At 36.9% G+C, this 24,881-nt stretch overlaps 1 protein-coding gene across 15 annotated transcripts in view; it reads right to left on the bottom strand.

The window, feature by feature from the left end:
• The window catches only part of RGS22 (regulator of G protein signaling 22), a 176,143-nt gene that overhangs the window by 84,530 nt on the left and 66,732 nt on the right, over positions 1-24,881 (bottom strand). For all 15 annotated transcript variants that reach the window (XR_006212830.1, XR_006212829.1, XR_006212828.1 and 12 more), the window contains 3 exons: positions 17,597-17,711; positions 15,639-15,761; positions 14,759-14,860 (listed from right to left, as the gene is read on the bottom strand). Coding sequence is in view for 7 of the 15 variants with exons in the window: in XM_042972794.1 (XP_042828728.1) it covers positions 14,759-14,860; positions 15,639-15,761; positions 17,597-17,711 (340 nt within the window). In the remaining 8 variants the exon portion in view is untranslated. The remainder of the gene's footprint in view (positions 1-14,758; positions 14,861-15,638; positions 15,762-17,596; positions 17,712-24,881) is intronic.

The raw sequence follows: 24,881 nt of genomic DNA on the forward strand, positions 1-24,881 counted from the left end.
CTAGCTGGCTCCCAAGGAAGAAGACATATCCCATAAAACCCATGACGCTATTTCAAACGCTCTACAGACAAAAGAAGAAAAAAGGTTTTGGCTACTGAAATATACACTTTTTTCCATAAGCTCCTTCTTTCAATTCATAATAAGCAAACTGTGCAGGACCTGGAGATTCTGGAGCAAAGGTGATGTGCCTTCTTTGGTAGGTGTAAGCAAGGGGTTCATAAGCAGTCTCTAAAGGATGGGAGAAAAATAAAGGTGGAGGGCAGTTGTCTATAACTGTAACATTAGAGAAACTTGAAAGGATCAGAGTGAAGAGTGAAAGTTCTCTTGTCCTCTCTTTTCCTCTGTCTTAAGCAATGGTCTACGGTAACCACCTCATACCAGCTCACGAATTCATGAATTTTGGGGGATTATGTAAGCAGGTTGATAAATGTAGTTATTGTCAGAAACTAAATTACATAAACCTACAATTCAATTATATTGGAAACAAAGATAATGAATACTCAAAATTCATCACTTCCTAATGACTTTACTGTTTTACTATCACCCGTTCTCTTGAGGTAGTTTACCTCTGTTGTATCTGAATGGTGGAAATACTACTGCATGTTCTAACACATGTCTCTTCCTAACCCTGTGTTCAGTGATGTCATGTTGGCAGCTTGAAATCATTCACGGTGAGAGTATTTACACCCAGAGATACACAAATGGTACAGATCAGGGCGGCTCTCCCCCCTGGAGAGCTGGTTGTTAAATATTTATCATCACATCACTGATTAAAAGGCATATACTCCCCTTTCCTCTCATGATTGCTAAAAGAGAGAAATAAAGTCAGAAAAAAAGGCAAATGACACCAACTAGTTCAAATATTCACTGGAGGCAAAGTCACATACCAGAATATACCAGTTCACACCAGTATATGCCAGTTTATAACAGTTTACTTAAGTACTGTTTAGTTGACATCCAGTTTTTAAAACATGGATACAGTAAAGTTCTTTTTAATAGTTAAATTGGAGTAAAGTTGAACTGCAAGAAGAGCGAAAACAAGCTTTTCTTTGAAACTTTACATTCTGCAGAGTCCTCATTTAGAAAAGGGCAAAGCTGAGCTTCAAACGTTCAGTTTAACTTCAGTCTGATTAGTAAATCAGAGGACGTAAGCGTTTAGTGGGGAAAAGCTTGTTAACTAGTCCTCCCGAGAGAATATAAGGAACAGCTACGAGGAAAAAACATGAAGCATCATGGGAAATAAAACTGGTACTAATGGATCTTGATACAGTGTCGAGGTTCCCAAAAAACCAAAATCGTTTCACAGATAACCTCAAACACAACAGAACAGATGTCTGCTAAGGCATAACAACAACAACAAAACATATTGCTGTGCTTGAGGCAAATAGTAAGTAATGTGGGATCTTCTCGACTGGGCTCAAAAATTCTATTCTTGGAATTTATATGAAACAACAAGATGAAACTGTGTTTCAAAAACCTAGAGGCAAAGAGTCCCTAGAGGGATTTAAAAAAGGAATATAAATGTCCTGATACAGGACACTTTCAGAAATCACAAAATATTTACTTCAGCAAAAAGTGAGGTCTGTTTTCATAACCATTCACAGCTCTACCGGGCATAGAACATCATTATCTGAGTTCATATGAGGCAGAAAAAGAAAATAATGAGCAAGTTCAAGCAATCCAGTTTTTTTTTCTACAAAAAGAGGAAAAAATGATGATTTTTAATGACCTCTCATATCCCACTAGGAGCTCAAAAACATTACTGAGAAGCTATGCCGAGAGGGAATAAATTGCAGATGGTGCTTTCCACAAATGGGTTTTCATGTGAAGGACCTTGGGGTTTTTCAATTAGGAATCTTAAAGATTCCTAGAGATTGCAACATCCTGATACTGAGAGGCAAACTACTGCAGAGATCAACACAAATGGGGTTGCACAAAAAAAGATAATGTGATGACAATCAAATGGAGAATTTCTGGCAATTACTCAGACTCTACTAAGAACTCAGTGCAAAAGAGAACCTTAAAAAAAAAAATGCCAGTAGGATAAAAGAATGAAACAAACTTGAATCATTTTGGACAGAATGAAAAGTCAGGAGGGAAAACAGAACATGTTAAGCAAAGCCAAAAACAAACCACAAATTCAAGGGACAAAATATACTAGGCTTTAGACTAACTTGGGCCATTGCTTAAGGTATTTTAAGCAAAACTGATTAATATAGAAGGGAATAAAATAAACAATTACACACGAAAAGAGTTATTACTACAAAATTTAAGGCAACCTAAGGAACAAATAAGTATATTATTTTGGTAAGTTTTGGATTAATTAACAAGAAAAACCTGTTAACCGACAAAAACAAAACATGTATTTAAACTAATGGAATTATTTAACCTCCAATAAAAATAATTTCTTGAAAGTCAGTGAACAAAGAATAATTCAATGAGAAAAGTATGACTATTTAACATTTTTGACTTAAAAAAAAACACAAAAAAAAACCTGTCTCACAAGGAAGCTAATCCATGCTAACAAAGGTAGAGAAACTGATAAATGAAACCAGATCATTGAGGGATTACTTTACAATGAGAAGATCAACCGTCAAACAGGTTGGATGTTTATGTTAGCCAGCACATCACCTTAGAAAGCAAGCTTAAGTGTAGAGGTTGCTTACAGTCAGAATAAGGGAAGTTAACTATGATCCCCATGAATGTTCTCTCTATTGGATCTATTAGGCTAATAAGGTGCTCAGGAAGTAGACAGCTAAGAATAGTGCTTCAAGTGTGAGGTCAAGGTCAGTCTCTGCAAAACTTCCCTTTGTGAATGCACTGCTGACTAATGCCTCTTCTTGGTGGGAACATCCCTTCTATAAATGTACCGGTGCCTTCATTTTAAGTCTTGCAGGCCTGTGAAACCATTGTCTAGACAACTGCTGTGTTTTATTTACACACTGTTTTACACATTGATTTCACAGTTTCAGTTTCAGGAAGGAACCTTATTTTTAAGATTCCTCGGGTAAGGTGGAAAAGGAAAAGGACAGGGAGACTTCACTGTTGTTCCAGTGAAATTTCTCAGGAGCTCTTTTCTAAAAGCAAACTTGAACTATACACACAGCATGTCTAGAAAGACAGAATGCTGTTCACGGTTGAAGCTGGGTAATGGTATATGCAGGCTCATTAAACTACTTTATTTTTTTTTAATGTTTTTAAATAAAAACACCTGGCTGGCAGTCATATATAATCAGTGATTTTCTACAATGAGGTTTATAATATGTTGCTAAGGATAGAAATTTGCCAATGAGCTCATTCGGTCATTCGGTAAATATTAGAGCATCTTTTATATGCCAGCTCCGGTTCTGAACACACAAGGTGAACAAAGCAGACAGTCTTCATGGAACTTAACAGTCCAGTGGGGGGAAAGGTTAAGGATGAAATTTGGTATCTGATGTCTATAAAGATAGTTTAAGATATCAAAATGAAAAGATTAAATAAGGTGATAAACAGATATTCCTTTTTCTAGAGACGGTAATAAGAAAGCAACAACTTTAGAAGTTAAGAGTCTAGAGTCTGCATATTTGGGTCTGATTCCAAGCTCACTAATTGCTAAATGGACGGCCTCAGGAAAGTATTCACTTTGTCTAAATCTCGGTTTCCTAATCTGTAAAATGGAGATAATACCCATATCTGGTTCTTGGGATTGTGAAGAATTAAAGATAATTATCCACGTAAAATGACTACCACAGAACCTAAGAGATGGTAAACATTAAATAAATGTCAGGTATAATGATAATTATGGCTTAGAGGAATTTATATGTTGACTTTTCTTGAAACAAGAGGATTAAAAGAGGATCTTTGGAGATCCTCTTTTGGTTAATAATCACATAGTATTAAAATCTTAAGACTGAATGTGTATAGCTGGTATAAACATCAGGAATAGGGGAAATGAATGAATAACTGTTAGCCAGAAAGCTGGCTGCTATATGTGTTCTTCCTGAATCCACTTCACTAGCAAGCGCAATAAAATGCAATGCAAGATGAGAACTCTGCTGATTTCATGCTCAGTGATTCATTGTGCTCAGGATTCCAAGCCTGACTGCTACTTGGGACACCATCTCTCTGGTAACAAAAACAAATAATGCAACAAAGCCTGAATAATAATTGCCTAGCACTCAAGACACAGCCTAATTATAAAGACACTGAAACTTACCATAAAGCTATGAAGAGGCACATGATTTTCCATATTAAATCACCACCCCAACCTCACCCCTTACCCATGCCCATTCATCTTTTAGGAAACACAGCTTGATTCTTAATGCTGCTGCTGTGTAAAGAAATAATGAGCTCTGTTAGTGCACCTGAAAATACACCATCAGCCTAGACAGGGAGCACTTAGCTCGTAGCACTTTAATGAAAATGTCAGGACCACCCTGAAGTATTTAAATCCTGTAAATGCCAAGTAAGGAGAAGAGCTAAACAATTAAGGTAATGGATGGCAGCAAGCAAGGAAAAAAACTGAGTTGATTATCAGGAAAAATTTCAACACTGTCCCTCTTGTGCTGTAAGAAGTTTTTTCAAAGGAATTTATGGTAACACCCAAAGTTTTGGTTACCTAAAATTAGTTCAAACTACATTGGGAAACATTGTCAGGCAATGCAAATGGGTAAAGAGCTACATGGTCTCTTATTTCTCAATCCTTCCAAGGTTCTCTGGAAAAGTAGGCAAAAGAAGAGCACATTCTCGAACCTTGATAGCACCTGTGTGTGTTTTGTTGCCCCACCCCCACCCCCGCCCCAACCAGAGGGTTCCCACCGTGGATCAGAGCCTAGTTGTTTGATAGATGTTTGTGGAAATGTCAGGAAAAGTTTTTAGGCTGGGGAACACATGCTTGTATTGGTGATCCAACAGCTATCCAGTTTATGTTGATTTCTTGTTTCTACAGTAATAGACAGGAATAGGAAGGAGAAAAGGAGCCAAATACATGGACGCACCTGTAGAACCCTCAGGTAGGATTATGCTGCACAACCTGGTGTGAACTTCATTTGGCTCTACACTGTGTCTTCAGCTAACCTAATACGAAACTAAAGTGATTTGGGGCCAGAGAGAATGAGGATAGCAGTAAATAATTTCTGAATGAATATATTAATGAATTCTGCATTACCATCAGATCATAACTTAGGCTTCCCAAAAATATCAGTGCATAATATGAATCTGATGACATTTATTGACTCAGCTTTTGTGTGTTCTTTCTCTCTTGTGAAATTTTGCAAACACAAGAATAAACCAGTGACAGCACTACAGACTCTGGGTAGATAGTAGTAGTCACTTAAGACTGACTTATTTGCCATGGGACCCACCCATCAAGTGATTTCTTTGAGGAATGTACATACATAGAAGCAATAGGGTCTCTCACCAGAGGCTGGAATATTTCCAAGCTCTCAAATTACTGAATGGAGATGTCAGGAGAGGAACTTCCAAATGTCAAGATTTCATCTAGCTATGGTAAAAGATACTGAAAAGATTTGAGATTTAGTCTAATGTTGTTATGAATAAAACATGACATTATAGTTTTTTGTTTGAAATGTTGTCACCCAAAAGAGAGACATTTATTTTGCACTGCTTCATAGGATAAGAATAAGACCAAAGGATAAAAGTTTTTGGCTCAAAAATGAGAAAAGAAGGAAACAGTTCTCTCCCTCCTACAGGTATTAGAAAAGAAGCTGATGATTATTTAAAAAAAATAATAACCGAAAACACTAATTCAAAAAGATATATGCATCTCTATGTTTACTGCAGCATTATTTACAGTAGCCAAGATATGGAAGCAACCTAAATGTCCATTGATATATGAATGGATAAGTATGTGGTGTGTATGTGTGTATATGTGTGCATACACATATATATAACGGAATATTACTCAGCCATGAAAAGAAAAGAGCTTCCTATTTGCAACAACATGGATGGACCTACAGGGTATAATGCTAAGTGAAATAAATCAGACAGAGAAAGACAACTCCCATACAATTTCACTCATATGTGGAATCTAAAAAAACAAATGACCAAATAATAAACGAATAGAATCTTAAATATATAGAACCAATAGAATCTGGTTGTTGCCAGAGGGGAGATGAGTGAGCGGACAGGTGAAATGGATTAAAAAAAGATTAAGAGCTACAAACCTCCAGTTATAAAATAAATAAGTCACAGAGATGGAAAGTATCACATAGCAAATATATTGTATTAACAATACAATAATATTGTATTAACAATATACAATAATATTGTAATAACTTTGTATGGTGACTACAATTATCATGGTAAACACTGAGTAATACATAGAACTGTCAAACTGCTGTGTTGTACACCTGAAACTAATGTAACACTGTATGTAGATTATAATTCAATAATTAAAAGAAGGAGGGGTGCCTGGCTGGTTCACTGGGCAGAACATGTGACTTTTGATTTCAGGGTTGTATATTTGAGCCCCATGTTGGGTGTAGAGGTTACTTAAAAATAAAATTTTTAGTAGCACCTGGGTAGCTCAGTCGTTTAAGCATCTGACTTCATCTCAAGTCATGATCTTGTGGTTCATGAGTTCAAATCCTGCATTGGGCTCTGTGATTACAGCTCAAAGCCTGGAGCCCACTTCAGATTCTGTCTCACTCTCTCTCTGCCCCTCCCCCACTCATGCTCTTTCTCTCTCTCTCAAATAAATAAACATCTAAAAAATTAAAATATTTAAAAAAATTTTAAAGTTATTTACCTGTTTTGAGAGAGAAAGAGAGAGAGAGAGACAGACAAGTGGGGGAGGTGCAGAAAGAAAGAGGGAGAGAGAGAGAGAATCCCAAGCAGGCTCTGCACTGCCAGCACCAAGGACAGTGCGGGGCTTGAACCCATGAACCGTGAGATCATGACCTGAGCCGAAATCAAGAGTCAGATGCCCAAATGACTGGGCCACTCAGGCAGCCCCCACAAAAAAATATATTTAAACAAATTTTTTTAATGTTTATTTTTGAGAGAGAGAGATTGAGAGAGCACACACAAGTGGGGGAGGGGCATAGAAAGAGGGAGATACAGAATCTGAAGCAGGTTCCAGGCTCAGCACAGAGCCCGATATGGGGCCCAAACTCATGAACTGTAAGATCATGACCTGAGCCAAAGTCAGAAACTCAACCGGCTGACCCACCCAGGCACCCCACAAAAAAATATTTTTAAAGAGAACAAAAAAAAAATAAAAACTGTTACCTGCTGGTGAAAAAAGAACTAATTTAATCTCCAGTTAAGGTGCTGTTAATTTGGTTTTATTTAAAATAAAATTGAAATACTTCACTAATCATTTCTACACCCCCCCCCCCACTAGAAAGTGAGCTCATTAAGCCAAGAACGTTGTTCTAATTGCTTGGCACATAGCCGCTTTCAGTGAATGTTAATTAATGAGCAACAATACTGTAAAAGATATTCTATGAAGTATATGTTTGACTTAAGCTGTATTTTGAAACTCAATTAAGTTCCCGTATTGATTAAATGAACAGCTATGAATTTAGGAGTTGCTGTCCTTCCAACCTATTGGCTTCAATACCTTCAAATTGCTCTTTTCCTTCCCCATTATCTAGATAATTGAGAGAACCTTAAGTATCGACTCTAACAATAATAACACCTACTTATTCCACAGAGTGCTCTACATTATATAGCAAAAATCATTTTATTGCATTTTGCTTTGCTGTGCTTTGCAGATACTGCATTTTTTACAAAACGGAAGGTTTGTGGCAACTCTGCATCAAGAAACTCAATTGACACCATTTTTCCAACAGCATTTGCTCACTTCATGTCTCCATATCACATTTTGGTAATTCTCGCAACATTTCACACATTTTCATTATTATCCTATTTGTTATGGTGATCTATGATCAGTGACCTTTGATGTTTTTGTAATTATTTTGGGGCAACACAAACTATGCCCATAGAAGATGACAGACTTAATGGATAAATGTTGTGTGTGTTCTGACTGCTCCACCACTCAGCCATTCCCATCTCTCTCCCTGTTCTTGGGCCTCCCTATTCCCTGAGACACAACAATATTGAAATTAGGTCAGTTAACAACCTTACAATGGCCTCTGAGTGTCAAGTAAAAGAAAGTCAAACGATGCAGCACACTTCATTGTTATTTTATTTTAAGAAATCACGACGGCCACTCCAAGCTTCGGTAACCATCACTCTGTTGATCAGTCAGCAGCCACCAATGTCTAGGAAAGACCCTCCACCAGCAAAAAAAAAAAAAAATATGATTTGCTGAAAGCTCAGATGATGGTTAGCATTTGTTAGCAATAAAGTGCTTTTTAATTAAAGTACACACATTGTTTTTTAGACATAGGACTATCACACACTTAACAGACTACAGTGTAGTGTAAACATTACTTTTATATGCACTGGGAAACCAAAGAAAAATTGTTTGACTCATTTTATGGTGATATTTCCTTTATTGCAGTGTTCTGGACCAAATCTACAATATCTCTAAGGTATGCCTGTATCCACCCACATTATCTTATGCAATCCTTACAAAAGTCCTGTGAAGTAGACATGAGAACTTTTATAGGGTAAAGGAGGCTAAAGTGCAACATTGAAATAGGTTCTGCATCTCAAGTTTGGGCTTAATTTTGTTTCTAGCTATGAAACTTTGGCAAGGTTAAAATTTTAGAGATTTAGTTTCTTTTTATCCATAAAAAAACAGGATAAAAATCCCTTGTATACTTGCTGTGGGTATTGAATTCAAAAACACATGACTGCTTCTTGCAGAGACTTCTTTTCTGGCATACAGACAGGCTAGATTACTTGAAAATGAAAACCCTCTCTCTATAAAATACCTAGAAATACTGGATAAAATATGACAAATACTCTTTTAAATATATGGCTGAGACAGTAAGGAAAACCACCAGGGGCCAAAATTAAGGAATATACTAAAAATCAGGGTGATAAGTACGAGCTGACAATGGGATTAGCATAGAGTAAACCAAGGGTATGGATTTTAAGAGCCACTGAGTTTGGGAGATAAGGCCTTGGACCCTCACTAGGTGGAAAAGTTATATTAAGAGCTATACGTACACAGAGATCCTTGAAGAGGTATACACAATGTAAAATTCAGAATAGGAAAAAAAATGTATGTATGTGTGTATCTCTATATCTCTATCTCTGTCTCTTCCTCTGTCTCTGTCTCTGTCACTACCTATACCTACATTGACCAAATCCAGGAAACAAAACAGAAGCTTGCTTGTCTTGGCCTAGACTCTATGCAAAAAGAAAAAAAAATATCTACTAAGGATTAATTATTGTGAATTTACCATCATAAGGGTACACTTGGCAAATAAGGAAAATCCAAGATGAGAAATTAGCATTGAAAATGTGCCTAGTATAAGCAGCACAGATAAACACCTCACTGAAGAGCTCATAATTCAAAATTACAGTACACAAAAGAAGAAATCCAACATGTCAGCAAACATAACAAATAGCAAAATTAGTTCTCCCAAGAACTGCAAAGCATAAAATCATTGGACACTCTAGCAGCCAGATTCTAGGGTGGCTCCCATCAACACAGTGCTTCCTAGTCTTCATGCCCTTTTAGAATTCTCTCCCCCTAAGTGTGGGCATAACATGTGGCTTGCTTCTGACCAATAGAATATAGCAACAGTGATGAGATACACATGATTATATGTGTGTGTGTGTTATATGCTTGTCTTGCTAAGAAACTCCATCCATTGCTGGTTTTGGAAAAGCAAGCTGCCATGATGGGAGCTGCCGCCATGCAGGGGGCCACGCCACGTGGCACAGAGCTGGCAAAGCTTCTAGCTGACAGCCAGCAAAAAACTGAGCTCTCAGCCAGTGGCTGCAAGGAACCAGATGCTGCTGACTACCATGGAGCAGAGCCTTCCCAGGGGCGCTCCAGATGAGAAACCAGCCCTGGCCAACATCTTGATTTACAGCCTTGCAGAGGACCCAGCAAAGCTGTGCCCAGACTCCTTACCTATGTAAACTGTGAAATAGTAAATGTGTATCATTTTAAATCACATAGTTATGGTAATACTATTTATGCAGGAACAGATAACTAACACAGCTACATATTATATGTTTAAAATGCTTAAAGACATAAAAGAAGAAGTAAAAACATGAGGGAAAATGAGACAAAAACATCAGGAAGATTTGAAAAACACAAGTAGAATGTCCAATAATAAACATAATTCTTAAAATAATTTAACTCAATGGATGGGTTAAATAGCAGATTGAAATCTGCTGAAGAAATAATAGATGGAAAATCAAAGGAAATTGTTCTATTTCAATTTACAACATACAACACAGATATTAAAAGATGGAAAAACTTGAAAGAGACATTAAGAGAGATATAGGATTGACAACATTGACCAGCCAGGGAATCCAGAATGACAGAACACAGAAAAGAGAAAGACTGTAGAAAGAAATAGAAATAGAAATAATGGCTGAGGATTTTACAGAAGTGATGAAAGACACGATTCCTCAGATTTTACAAGCAATTCAGATCCAAGAAATTGTGGTAAACACACTGAAGTGAAATATAGAACACTGAAGTCCAAGAAATGATTTAAAATCAAATAATGAGGAAAAGCAGAGGAACAAGAGCAGACTCCTCAATAATGGCAATAGAAACCATAAGGCAGTAAAATAATACCTTCAAAGTGCTAAGAGAAAATCGTCAACCTAGAATTCTATATGCAGCTACATGATCAACGAGAGAATTAAAATAGACATTTTCAGACAAACAAAACCTGATGTTTACCACTAGTAAATTCTAATAATAAAAAAAAAACCTACTAAAAGATATTCTTCAGAAATGAAACCCAAAGGAAGGAGTATGATGCAAAAAACAATGGTAAGCATGAAATTCGCGTGTGAATAAATCTACACAAGCATCAACAGTATCAAAAACAGATGATGATGACTACTTTGTAGGTACATAAGAAAATTTTAAATGCCATGCAAAAATGATATGTAAAATGGGCAAGGTATGGTGGAATTAAAGTGTTCTAATATCCTAAACCTTTTGAAAGAATAAAGATGATTAATTGTAGACGTTGTTAATTTTGGTATGCATGTTAAAACTTTTAAGGGTGAAAACAGAAATAGAATATGTAACTTCTAAAGCAGTATAAGGAAATAAAATGTAAACCATTATTGCCAGCCACATTTTATAGAACATGACACAGAGGCTTCTTAAACTCAGTGACTTGACTACGTTTACACAGCTAAGAACTAGCATAATAATAATAGCATGTGATTTAAATTCATTTCTTTCAACTCCAAGTTCTGTGATTCTTTTCTTTCTTTGTCATATGCCCTCTGATCTAGTGATACAGTAAAACAACAGTGTGTTCTCCTGACGTTCCATTTGAATAAGGCAAAAATCTCACACTGCTGCAAGACTATCTTTATATTAAGTAGCACTTTGTAGTAAAAGTAAGCAAATCCTCTTAATCCTCATTTACATTTCATTCTTACCTACCCTCTCCACTCATTAACTCCTATATTCCCCAAGTAAGTTGTCTTCCAGGCTCTAATTTTTACCATTTTTTTCTCTCTTCCTCTTTCCCACTTTTTAACTGTGTGTATGACTAATAAGAATAAGTGGTGCACACATGTGTGAACATGTATAATATTTATGATCACATTTGTTTACTAATTGCAAAAAATTCTCAATGTATACACTATGGAGAGTGGTAAATTCTAAATGCATAGTTTTTGTTGGGATGGAGTTTGTCGGAACGATTTCTACAAAGGTGAAAGACATTATAAAAGACAGTGGTACCCAGCTCTGCTCCATTCTATTGTAGCGCTCTATCATCAGAGCAAGTGGGTAGTATCGAAAAAGCAGTAGGACTATCTTTGGCAACAATCTAGGCTCCAAATCTTAGCAGTGATAGATGGTAGTCCAGCAAACTGTTGCTAGTGAAAGACTTTATCTCTGCACAATGGTAGTGCAGAGAATTTTCTCCTTGCCATTTCAATTGGCTTCTAACCGCACTATTCTATCTTGAGGCCATGCAGTAAAATCTTCAGGATATGCCCAAGACTGTAGCTGAAACTCTTAGACCACAGTCCCTCATGTCAAATCACTGCCACCAAGGTATGTCATCTGCCTACTAGCATACAGAAAAGCATGTAAGTCTCTTGGAAGCAACTCTTGGTCTCCTACCATACAGCTTGTCAGATGTATAAAAAATACATAAAATCAAGTTCATAGTGACTTTAACACAATGCCAGCTGACTGCACTCTGCCACTGACACCATTGATCCAAATATCTGTATTGTAGATACACTCTTGAAGAAAGCCATATAGCATTTCTATTATAAAGAAATGAATAGCATTTCACACTGTGAAACGAATCTATAGGATTATGATATTAGAGGCAATTCTTGCCTCTGGAGGCACAGAAATCTTGGATAATTAAACCTAAACCAATGTAGACAACTGCTCCTTTAACTAAAACATAAAGTAACCATAGATGTAAAAAAACAAAAACAAAAACAAAAACAAAAACAAAAACATGACTTGCTCTTTTGGTGTCCCCCTATTCACCTGAAAGTAATTTTCTCCATTGTTTCCCTCCCCCCACCTGCTGTGACTCCCCAAAAGATAACCTAGGGAAGGATAAGTGAATTCATGGTATTTATCTTTCTCTGTTATTTCACTTAACATAATACCCTCTGGGGCTACATGAGGAATCTAAAAAACAAAACAAATGAACAAACAAACAAAAAAAACACCCTTAAATACGAGAACAAACTGATGGTTGCCAGAGGAGACGTAAGTGAGGAGATGGATAAAATAAAGAGGATTAAGAGGTACAAACTTCTAGTTATAAAATAAGTCACGGAAATGAAAAGTAGAGCATAGGGAATACAGTCAATAACGTAATAATATTTGGTGACGGATGTGACTCACTTACAATGATGAACACTGAGTAATGTACAGAAGTGTTGAATCACTATGTTGTATATAACACTGTATGCCAATTATAGTTCTTTTTTTAAAAAAAAATTTTAACATTTACTTATTTTTTTGAGAGACAGAACATGAGTGGGGGAGGGGCAGAGAGAGGGAGACACAGAATCCGAAGCAGGCCTCAGGCTCTGAGCTGTCAGCACAGAGCCCAACGTGGGGCTCGAGCCCACAAACTGCAAGATCATGACCTGAGCCAAAGTTGGATGCTTAACCAACTGAGCTACCCAGGTGCCCCTTAAAAAAATTTTTTTAAAGATAATCTAGAGGAGGATAAAAGTTTTATGGACCTTAATAACCCCAAAACAGAATAATCCACCTCAGAATAACCAAAACTTGGCTGCATCCTATCTCACAATACTTCTATAGTAGATTGAATAATATCATTACTAAGAGTTAGTAAGTCTAACAAACTTAAAAAGAATTTCCACTTTTACAAGTGCAGGGAAATATGGTGATTACAACAACAACAAAGGCCCCACTTGATTGAGCAGCTGAAGATTTTTGGAGGAGGAGGCTTTGCAGTAGTGAGAACATAATAAATAACAGATGGTACTCCACCTGAGAGAGACAATAGGTTAGGGGGAGGAGGGCAAGTGGAGACTCACAGGTAAAGGGTTAACAACGGAAGAGCCCACCGTGTGGTCTCAAAAAATGGCACTGGCAAATTAGAGATATAACTCTATGATTGCACGGAGCCAGATCCAGACCAGGTAGAAGCTGAAGCCCTTGTCTGCATAGTAAAAATTGTACAAAGCTCTGTCAGCTGATTTCCAAAGCACAGTTATCAATGCCAGAGTGCAGGTGGTGGAAGCTAACAACAAACATCCAGCAGCAATACTCTACACTATCTTGAATAAGAGTGTAAGGTAATAAATAATATGACACAACTAACTCCGCATCATTCAGGGAGAGGTTCTCTGGAATGGGACTATTCCAGCTTGTAAGAACCCCTTAAATGGTCAACAGATACGGACGTGATTTGCAGTTTTCTAGGCTTGAAGACTTCTCTCCATAAAAGATCATAAATAAAAGAATAAAAAACTGAAAAGATTAAGTCAGCTTGAGTCATAATTCTATTCCCTTTCATTCTACCCCCTCAAAAGAGGCCATTCTCTCTGTCTCCTTCTGCAGGGAATCCTCTATTCTTCCTCCTGTATCTTTTTTTCCTCCTCTGTTTTGCTTCAGGGTGGTCTTGAGATGTTCTCTTCTCTACCACTCAGTATTGGTCTCCATGGTGTGGAACACACAAGCACAGGCGATGACACAGAGCCTACACCACACACAGTCAACATCCTTTCCCGCCCTCTACAAGGTCACCAGCCTGAGTCTGTCCACAGTTGATTCCTGCAGGAAGCTCAGCAAACACTTTGGTCAATGCCTCTGCTCCCCATCACTTCAATGATTCATGACAAGTCCTCTCTTGGGTTCTCTTTTAAATCACTCACAACCAAACCAAAAAGGCATAAATCAAAAAAAATATGGGATGTCCTTTTTTGGAAGACCAAGTAATTGCTAGCAAAGAGAAAATAAAGCAAACCAAACAAAATAGATAAAACTGGAAGCCCACAAATCAGATTACAAAACAATATTCTACTGACATTTAAATAAAGTAATCCCATGGCAGCGAGGGAACAGCTCCCTTTTTGCCTGTACTCCCAGATTTCTCTTGCTTGGGGCTGGACACAACTTCTTCACGTCTCTGTGTACTCAGAGCTGCTCATTGAACCAACATTATTTAGTACTTACTTGGGCTTGTTTGCATACTTTAAAAGGGTGAAGTGTTTCTTGGTAGAAGAGCTGATGATAAGCCTGTAGGTCAAACCAAAAGTACACACTATTCCTCCACAACTGCAGATGGAAAAAATACATAAATCATTACCACCCAATTATTAAAGCCGTACAAAGCTCTGATTTCAAATATAATTAATTGTTTAGTTCCATGGTGTTGCCATAAATCAGGTTCAATTTAAGACAGTTTTATCTTCTATTACAAATTGGCAACATACAAAATATTTCTTGGTATTGTCACTAAAATATTATATTTTGCATGTATGCCTCTCACATAATTGGCCATTAAAATAGGAAGCATGCTAGTTAACAATTAAAGAGTAATTACATATTTCTGGCATGAAACCAGGTATTTTGATGTATATGGGCAAATGCATATCATATTAAACCCAACCACTACTCTCATAATTGAACCACTGAAATACTTTATATCGAGCAAAACAAAACAAAACAAAAAAACTGGCAAATTTTCCACTATCCATTGCAATTTCTAATTATTAGAGTTATTTTTAATAAAAATTAAAGGACTGATAGAAACCAACTCTGAATTTAATTTATATTACACTAAAACAAAATTACATGAGAATAAATTGTTAATAATGCAAGTCAATCCTTGTCTGTATTTTGTTTTCTTTGTAATTTTACTAGGATAGTGAACAAAGAAAATGATAATTGAGATGTTTACATTTGTTACTAAATATTTAGGATAAAATTTCTTACCAGAAGAAATGGGATTTTAACATCAAATGTAATTATTTGACCACTGAATTATTTCAACTTCTCTTATTTTAAACTAAGGCAAAGGTATAAAATTAGATTTAAAATCATTGTTTTTTACCTTATTTCCTGAGTGCTCACAGAATTTGGTAAAGAAGAATCCAGCTCTATTTTCTACATACAAAGATTGCAACAAATTTTCCATGTCAAATCCTCCCAAGGCACCATCTGCCATGGTTTTAACCTAGATAACAAAACAGAAGTCCATGATCCACCCAAGAACATGGTGATTTTTTACGACACTGTCAAACAACAGGGTTTCATAAATTCTTCCAGGCTGTCATTTTCCTGCTGGACTTTTTATCTTACTTTTGTACCATATAAGTAATTAATGCAGTATGTTTGCCTCTGACTGTCATTTAAGATCCATTTATGGAGCCAACCCTAGCAGCAGACTTCATTCTATTATAAACCAATCTGATTTCAAACTTAATGTTAAAGCGACTTCTCAACCTCAATTATTTTCATGTTTCAGGCACAGTGATACCATTTTAGGAGGCTTCCAAATCTCTGCTGGTGGCCTCTTTCCTACATATTTACTGTTATTTTAGCCTTGAGGTGATGCTATAATAGCTACAAGAAAGTTATAAAAAGAACCATCTTCAAGGTTTCTCAGTGCTGCTCATTAACTGTCCTCAGGGGGTCCCCTCTTTGGACAGTCTCACCCTGTACAGGTCAAGGCCTTCAGAGAGTCAATGGCAATATAAGTTCTCATAAAACTTTGTTATTTTGGGGCCTCTCTGCCAACAATGCTGGCAACCCTAATACCATTCTTGAAACACAGAAAGCTGGCTACTTCCCCAAGCACAAGAGTGACTACAAAACAAAAGGATATCTACTGTTCATAGGAACTCTTTGGTATTTGCTGTGTGGAACTCAGACTTCTTTGTAATCTTGAGATAACTGTGGCATGAACAATTTAAGGCATTGTTACAGTGTCTCTCTGTCTCAATCCCTCTGCTAAACAAATTCTAAAGTGAGAATTTAACGTTTTTATGATGTTTAACTATTGGCATTCCAAAAATTTTTTAAAAATCATTATTTTGGTGGGAAAAAAATCCTAGTTGGAAGAAAAAGAGCACTGTTTGCTTAGAATAAAATAAAAAGATACGCAAAATTATATCTAAGTGTTCAGACTCTATTGGGATTACCAAGGTTTCTACCTAAAGTATAGTCCTTAGGGAACGTAAACTTGTCACCTCCAACTGATATAGTAAATCCACATTATCAAGGTAGACACACACTGGAAATAGAATTTCATAAAAAGTCTAAGTTCCCAAGAGAACATTAAAATTATTTTTTATCAAATGTTAACAATTTAATAAAAATAATAGTCTTATTTTGTGTCTAAACCAGAACACAGCTGTTTTTGAAAATAGTAACCAACGGGAGTATATAGCAACATGGTACTACAAAAGGAAACACAGAGGAAATTTCTGTATAAAAATCCTTCTCAGGGGGGCACCTGGGTGGCTCAGTCAGTTGGTGTCTGACTTCGGCTCAGGTCATGATCTCATGGCTTGTGGGTTTGAGCCTCCCATTGGGCTCTGTACTGACAGCCTGGAGCCTGGAGCCTGCTTCGAATTCTGTGTCTCTGTCCCTCTCTGCCCCCTTCCCCACTCGTGCTGTCTCTCACTCTCTCAAAAATGAATTTAACAAACATTAAAAAAATGATTTCGGAAGGAGAAAATAAAATGCGTCGTTTAGTAAAGAAAAAATACTACGGTAAATCAATAAAAATTCTCTAAAGTGGGGCACCGGGGCGGCTCAGTCAGTGAAGCATCCCACTCTTGATTTCAGCTCAGGTCATGATTTCATGGTTCATGAAATCAAGCCATGCATCAGGCTCTGTGCTGACAGCATGGAGCCTACTTGGGATTCTCTCTCCCTCTTCTCTCTCTCTGCCCCTCCCAGCTTGCACACACGTGCACTCTCTCTCTGAAAATAAACAAATAAACATTTAAAAGAATTCTCTAAAGCCAGTTAAATGAAGAATCAAATTAATCTCAAAATACTTACCAAAGGTTCTTCTGTATAAGTGTATCTTCTATCCAGCTGGGGCTTCAGACATTCAGAAATATCAGTAAAAGATGTTAAGCGAATAACTCTGGTGCTTTCTGATCTGTGCCTCAACCTAAATTATAAGAATGAGAACTAATTGATCAACATATTTTGAGTACCCTTGGTATACATGGCATCAATTCTTAGGAGTGACAGAAACCCAGATAGTGGTGGAGAAGAGGTGTCTTAGGCCCAACTGCAACTGTGGAAGCACGCAGCAAAAATGGAAAAAGGCAAGGGGTCAAGACCTCTATCAGCTGTATTACTGACTGGAGGAGGCAGTGAAGCACAACTCCATGAAGGAGATATGGCTGGTGATCCACAGGAGAGTCTATGATATCACCCATTTCCATAACAAGCATCCTGGGGGAGAAGAGGTTCTACAGGAACAAGCTGGTGCAGACACAAGTAAAAGCTTTGAAGATGTCGGCCACTCCTCTGATGCCACAGAAATGCTCAAGTAGTACTATATTGGTGATGTGCATCCAAGCGATCTTAAACCTGAAAGTGGTAAGAAGGACCCTTCAAAAGATACCTGTGCAAAAGTTGCTGGTCATATTGGATTTTGCCCATCATAGGCGTTATTGTCTTAGGTTTCCTGTATTGTTACTACATGTCGGAAAAGAAATCCTCCTGGAAGTCAGATAGCATATCCATTGGGACTGTGAGCTAGAGGCTTGTTTGGAGGCTGAGTGATGCCCTCTCCTAGAATCCTGCCAGTTATGTGCATCCCCCTTGGAGCCCAGATGGCTGGCCAGACATCCACCCCAGACCTGGGGCCAGTGTCCTTCATCTCCCAGAGCCTTACTCCCAAAGCACCCACTCATTGTTCTGTGTCTCTGCCAGTGGCTCCTCTTTCTGCTGCCATTCACCACTGCATTTCCATACTTTGTGTTACAATTACAATCCATATGTCCTAGTGACATTGTCCTTTGGTAAAAGTGACTGCCTTCCAATACTTGAAATGCACATCAGACATTCTTAACAGGGCAACACACTCCGGTTTTGAAGCTTTTCTTTTTCCATTGAAGTGTATTACACATACACATATATATGTATTTGAATACATATGTACATATATATTTGAATATAATATTTGAATTTATTTATACGCGTATATAAATCTTACAAATGCATCTGGACACTGTGAGAGAATAGGGAGAAAAACAGTGCAAGTATCAGGTACAGCCTTTAAGAGATGGTTGAAAAAATGAAATCTAGTCCTACAGAAAGACGACTCTCAATAACGTAACTGTTGGTTGAATGAATTCAAGAATATATTATAGATGCCAAATGATGGGAATGGATAATAAATACTATGGAATGTAAGAACAAGAAGTTTCTTTGAGCTGTATTAGTAATGAAAGAAATGATATTTTCCCTGAAAAAATGGGCAGATGAATTCTGTGTGTGCATGTGTGTGTGTGCATGTATATGTGTGTGCGTGTGTGTGTGCATACGTGTGTGTGTGTGTGTGTGTTTAGAGAGGTTCTTTAGATGGGGGGAATAGTGAGCAAAAATGAAAGTAGGTAGGGAAAGCCTTGTTTAAAAGGCAGCAAGTAAAAAAAAAAATAAATAAAATAAAATAAAATAAAATAAAATAAAATAAAATAAAACAAAATAAAATAAAATAGAGGCAGCAAGTTAACTAATTTGCTTAGGGTAAGAGGACACTAACAGTTAAGTGAATACCATATAACACATACCAAACACTGTGCTAAACACAATTCACATTATCATATTTAATCCTCACAACAGGTGGGATTCAAAAGGATTTATATGTGACAGTGTGGGGTTCGAGATAATGGAAGATTTTGGAGCTAGACTAATGACTTCAGACATTATCTTGTTATATTTTCTTATCCAGCTCCCTCTCCATAACGCACTGCAATTATTCTAAACCCTATTTTCCAGCTCCTTAAAACGCCCATTCCACTTCACCAATATATCTGCATTCCAATCTGCCAGCAGATTACTTTGCAGCTTCTTCTCAGACAAAATGTAGGTAAAATATGCTTCAGTTTCTCAGGGAAAAGGTAGGTACAACGTGCTTCAGTTTCCACTCCCCAATGAAGGAGACACTGTTTGACTGGCTAACTCAACACCCATTTCCAGTGACATAGCTTTATAACTAGCACCACTGACATACTGATAAAGCTAAATACTCACTTTCTAAGACCATCTTGCAGAGAAGGATTGCCATGTGATATCGTTATGACTAGTGAGATACAAAATGAAGTCTGCTGGGGAGCTTCTAAGAAAGCTCGCTTTTCTGACCAAAGGGAAAAGATTAATGAAAATTGCCCTTCTTCCTTTATGATTGGAAAGCTTGATGTCTGGAGCTATAACATCAATGAACATGAAAGAATGGCAAAGAACATTACAAAAATTCAGGCCCTAATACTTCTGATCCAGGGAAGCAATGCTGGCAGTTACCTACCCTCAGATTTCTTATTCTGTCAGAAAAATAAGCCCAATTTGTCTATGCCATAGTCAGTCAAGTTTTCTGTAATTTGCAGCTGAAAAGACTTAAATTATTTATCAACAAATACATCCACCTATACTTAGCCTTATTTCCTTCCATCCTGTCTCAGGAAAAAGTGTCCTATCTCCTGTTGAAGGTTAATCCCATGGTCTTTGTTCTTGAACTCTTCTTTCCATTCTCCATTGAAAATATAAACCTTTAGGGTGCCTGGGTGGCTCAATCAGTTAAGCATCCAACTCTTGAATCAAGCTCAAGTCATGATCTCACAATTCGTGAGATTGAGCTCCACGTCAGGCTCCATGCTGATAGCACGGAGCCTGCTTGGGATTCTCGCTCTCTCCCTCCCTCTCTGCCCCTCCCCAGCTCACGCACATATGCATGCACTGTCTCTCTCAAAATAAATAAACTTAAAAAAAAAGAAAATACAGGCCTTCTTCTTTCTCATCAATGTTTAACTTCTTCCTTTTCACTAGATACTACTCTAAGCATATTAACAAGCTCAAGTCTCTGCCACCTTAAAATACCTTTTCCCTGTACAGAAAATCATCAAATCACAAAAGAAGAGAGAAAGAAAAAAAAGGAACAAAGGAATTACAAAATAGCCAGAAAGCAATTAATAAAATGACAATGAGTCCATACCTATCAATAATTATTTTACATGGAAATGGACTAAACTCTCTAATTAAAAGGCACAGAGTAGCCTGGATGCTCTCATACTTCTGAAAGGAGTATAAATTGTTACAACTCCTATTAAATACAATTTGGTAATATCTTAAAAAATTTTTAAATCACATGAATTTGGATTTAGAAATTCTTCTTTTAGGAAATTATCCTGTAGACATATGCATTAACATGAAATATAGCAAATGTACAATATCCATTGCAACATTGTTTTTAATAACGACAAATACTGGAAATAATGTCCATGTCCCTTAATAGAGTACAAATACAACAATACTTGGCATAAAATGAAAGATAACCGGACATAAGGAGAGATAAGATTATAAGAACAAGAAACGACAGAAAACACAGATTATAGTATATCTATTACTGTAGTACATTTACTGCTATGAAACACTTTAGATAAATTCAGTAAAAACAAAGATACATAGGGGCGCCTGGGTAGCTCAGTTGGTTAAGTGTCTGACTCTTGACTTCAGCTCAGGTCGTGATCTTATGGTTCATGAGATCAAGTCCCACGTCAGGTTCTGCACTGACAGAGCAGGGCCTGCTTGGGATTCTCTCTCTCCCTCTCTCTCAAAACAAATAAATAAATATTTTTTAAATATTAAGAAAAATACAAAGGTATGCAATAAGTGTATAGCATGATACTATTTTTGAACCATGTATATATTTCCAATTTTGAAAATAAAATAATTTTAATAAATGACACACACAAAAAACTCTCTAGATGTTCTTCACTGCATGGGAAATCAACTCCAAATTCCCTAATGTGACACAGAAAAATGTCACTATCTGAACCTCCGTTATTGTTTTAGCTTTTATCTTGCCTTTTTACTGTAATACACTGTATCTAGCCAAAACTTAAACATAAAAACAATGCATAGTTCTCAAAATTCAACTTTTCTCTCAGTTCATACCTGTATGTCTTTTCACTTGTTTTATCACTTGAAAAATTAAGATAATGTCTTCTTCATGGGGATGAGTTCGTGGGAACTAATATAATGCAAGAAAAGTATCTACGACCAAAACTTATTAACTGCTATTTTTGGAATTAGCAGACAAGGTGATTTAGACCAACTCTCCCTTTGAAGACCAACTAGATAAACTGAAAAAAAAAAATACAAAAATTAATCTGCTAGAAAAAAAATTGAGTGCTAACAATGTAGCTAAGAATTTAGGGGCCAACAGAACTAAACCCACAATTATATGGTCAATTAATCTTCAACAAAAGAGACAGAATATGCAATGGGAAAAAGACATTCTCTTCAACAAATGGTGCTGAGAAAACTGGACAGCTACATGCAAAAGAATGAAGCTGGACCACATTTTCACACCACACACAAAGATAAACTCAAAATGGATTAAGGACCTAAATGTGAGACCTAAAATCATAAACCCCTACAAGAAAACACCAGCAATAATTTCATGGACACCAACCATAATCACGTTTCTAGATATGTCTCCTGAGGCAAGGGAAACAAAAGCAAACAGAAACCATTGGGACTTGATTGAAGTAAGTGCTGTGCTTCTTCACAGCAAAGGAAACAACCAAAAAAAAACTAAAAGACAACCTACAGAATGGGAGAAGATACTTACAAATGACATATCCAATAAAGGGTTAGCAACAAAAATATATAAATAATTTACACAATGCAACACCAAAGAACAAATAATCCAATTTAAAATTGGGCAGAAGACATGAACAAACATTTCTCCAAAGATGGCATACGGATGGCCAACAAACACCCGAAAAGATGTTCAACATCACTCATCATCAAAGAATTGCAAATCAAAACTACAATGAGATATCGCCTCACGCCAGTCAGAATGGCTAAAATCAAAACCACAAGAAACAAGTGTTGGTGAGGATGTGGAGAAACAGGAACCCTCTTGCACTGTTGGTGGCAATGCGAACTGGGATAGCCACTCTGGGAAACAGTATGGATGTTCCTCAAAAAGTTAAAAATAGAACTACCCCACAATCTAGTAATTGCACAATTGGGTATTTACCCAATACAAAAACACTAATTCACATATGTATATTGTACATGTATGCATATTGTACAATTATGGAGGCAGCCGAACTGTCCATCAATAGGTGAATGGATGAAGACGATGTGGTATGATTTTATATATGTGTATACACACACACACACAATGGAATGTTATTCAGCCGTAAAAAAAGAAATCTTGCCATTTGCAACAACTTGGAAAGAGCTAGAGAATATAATGTTAAGTGAAATAAGCCAGTCAGAGAAAGAGAAATACCATTTGATTTCATTCATATGTGGAATTTAGGAAACCAAAAAAAATGAGCAAAGGAAAAAGAGACAGAGGGAGGCAGACCAAGAAAGAGACTCTTAATTATAAAGAACAAACTGATGGTTACCAGAGGGGAGGTAGATGGGGAGATGGGCAAAATAGGTGATGGGGATTAAGAATCATTTGTGATGAACACAGGGTGTTGTATGGAAGTGTTGAATCACTATATTATACACCTGAAACTAATATTACACTGTGTTAAGTATACTGAAATTAGAATAAAAAACTTTTAAAAAGGTGACATAATGGACAACATAAAAGAAGTGGTATATATACACAAGGGAATATTATTCACCATAAAAAAATTATGAAATATTGCCATTTGCAACAACATGGATGGATCTAGAGAGTGTAAGGCTAAGCAAAATAAGCCAGTCAGAGAAAGGCAAATACCATAATTTCCCTCATATGTGGAATTCAAGAAACAAAACAAATGAGCAAAGGGGAAAAAAAGAGAGAAACTAAAATAACAGACCCTTAACTGTACAAGAACAGACAGATTGTGAAGGTAGATGGGAGGGCGGGGGAAAAAAGTGAAATAGGGAAGGGGATTAAGAGTACACTTACCTTGATGAGCACGGAGTAATACATGGAACTATTTAATCAACTATAAACCTTATAATTTAGTCAACTATAAGCTAATATAGCATTGAAACTAATATAACACTATATATTAACTACACTAGAATTAAAATTAATGATGATGATAATAATACATTAAAAAAGGAATAAATTGGAAAAAGGAGTTTGGGGGCCAAAACTCATTGAGGAAAAAAAATTCCCAGGGGTGAGGATTCTGAGAAGACGTCAGAGTAGGAAGCACCAGGAACCTACTTCCCCACCTAGACAATAATTGAACTGGCAGAATCTAATGTAACTATTTCGGAGCTCTGGAATCTACTTAAGGCTTTCAATTTCCAGGGGAAGGCTTGGACAGTAAACTGTGGTTAATTTTGGTCAGTTAGAGCTCCTAGCACAGCAGCATTTACCCTTCCCCCACCCCCAGCCCTGTGGCAGACAGCTGAGCAAGTGTTCCTGGAGCATTCCGCACACAGCTGCAAGAGCCAGGGTGAGCAGAAAGGACCATGTCTACCAAATATCAGGCATCTGTGTTCTGATCTCTGATGGCTGCTGCAGATCACAGATGTGCAAGAGGCAGGTGGCCATTGTTGTAGCACCCAGTCCTCCTCAGGCTGAAGTGACTTCCAGGGAATTTAAAGAGACATTGCCCTTCCCCACCCCCACCCCCACCTCCATTTTTCTCTTTTCCTCCTTTTAGAAGTCAGATATTAAAGATTAGGATACTCAAATGCAACTGTATATGCAGGGAAAAGTTAGAAAGTAACCACACATGGCCCGGAAAATGCACATACTAGGAAAGACCTAAGAAGACCCTAAGTTTTACCTCAGGCTGATCCTAGGCACAGTCTACAAAAATAAAAAATTAAAATAAATTTTAAATGGTGAATTTTATGTTATGTGAGTTTTATCTCAAAGGGAAAGAATGAAAGTGAAGTAATAAATTAGTAAACAAAAAATGATTCCCCAACAGATCCCACACCAAAGTTAACATCACAGGGTATTTATTTAGGTTGAGGGAAAATAATCCCACTTGAAATAAAGAACAACGAAAAGAGTAAATATGTGGGCAAAGCTAAATGAATAAATATACTGTGTTAAATAATGACAATATTCTTGAGAGTCTTATGACTTCAAGTCAAGACTCAAGTTTGAGAAATACCAAACTATTGA

This window comes from Panthera tigris, chromosome F2 (genome assembly GCF_018350195.1).
Source record: "Panthera tigris isolate Pti1 chromosome F2, P.tigris_Pti1_mat1.1, whole genome shotgun sequence".
NCBI classification, from domain to species: domain Eukaryota; kingdom Metazoa; phylum Chordata; class Mammalia; order Carnivora; family Felidae; genus Panthera; species Panthera tigris.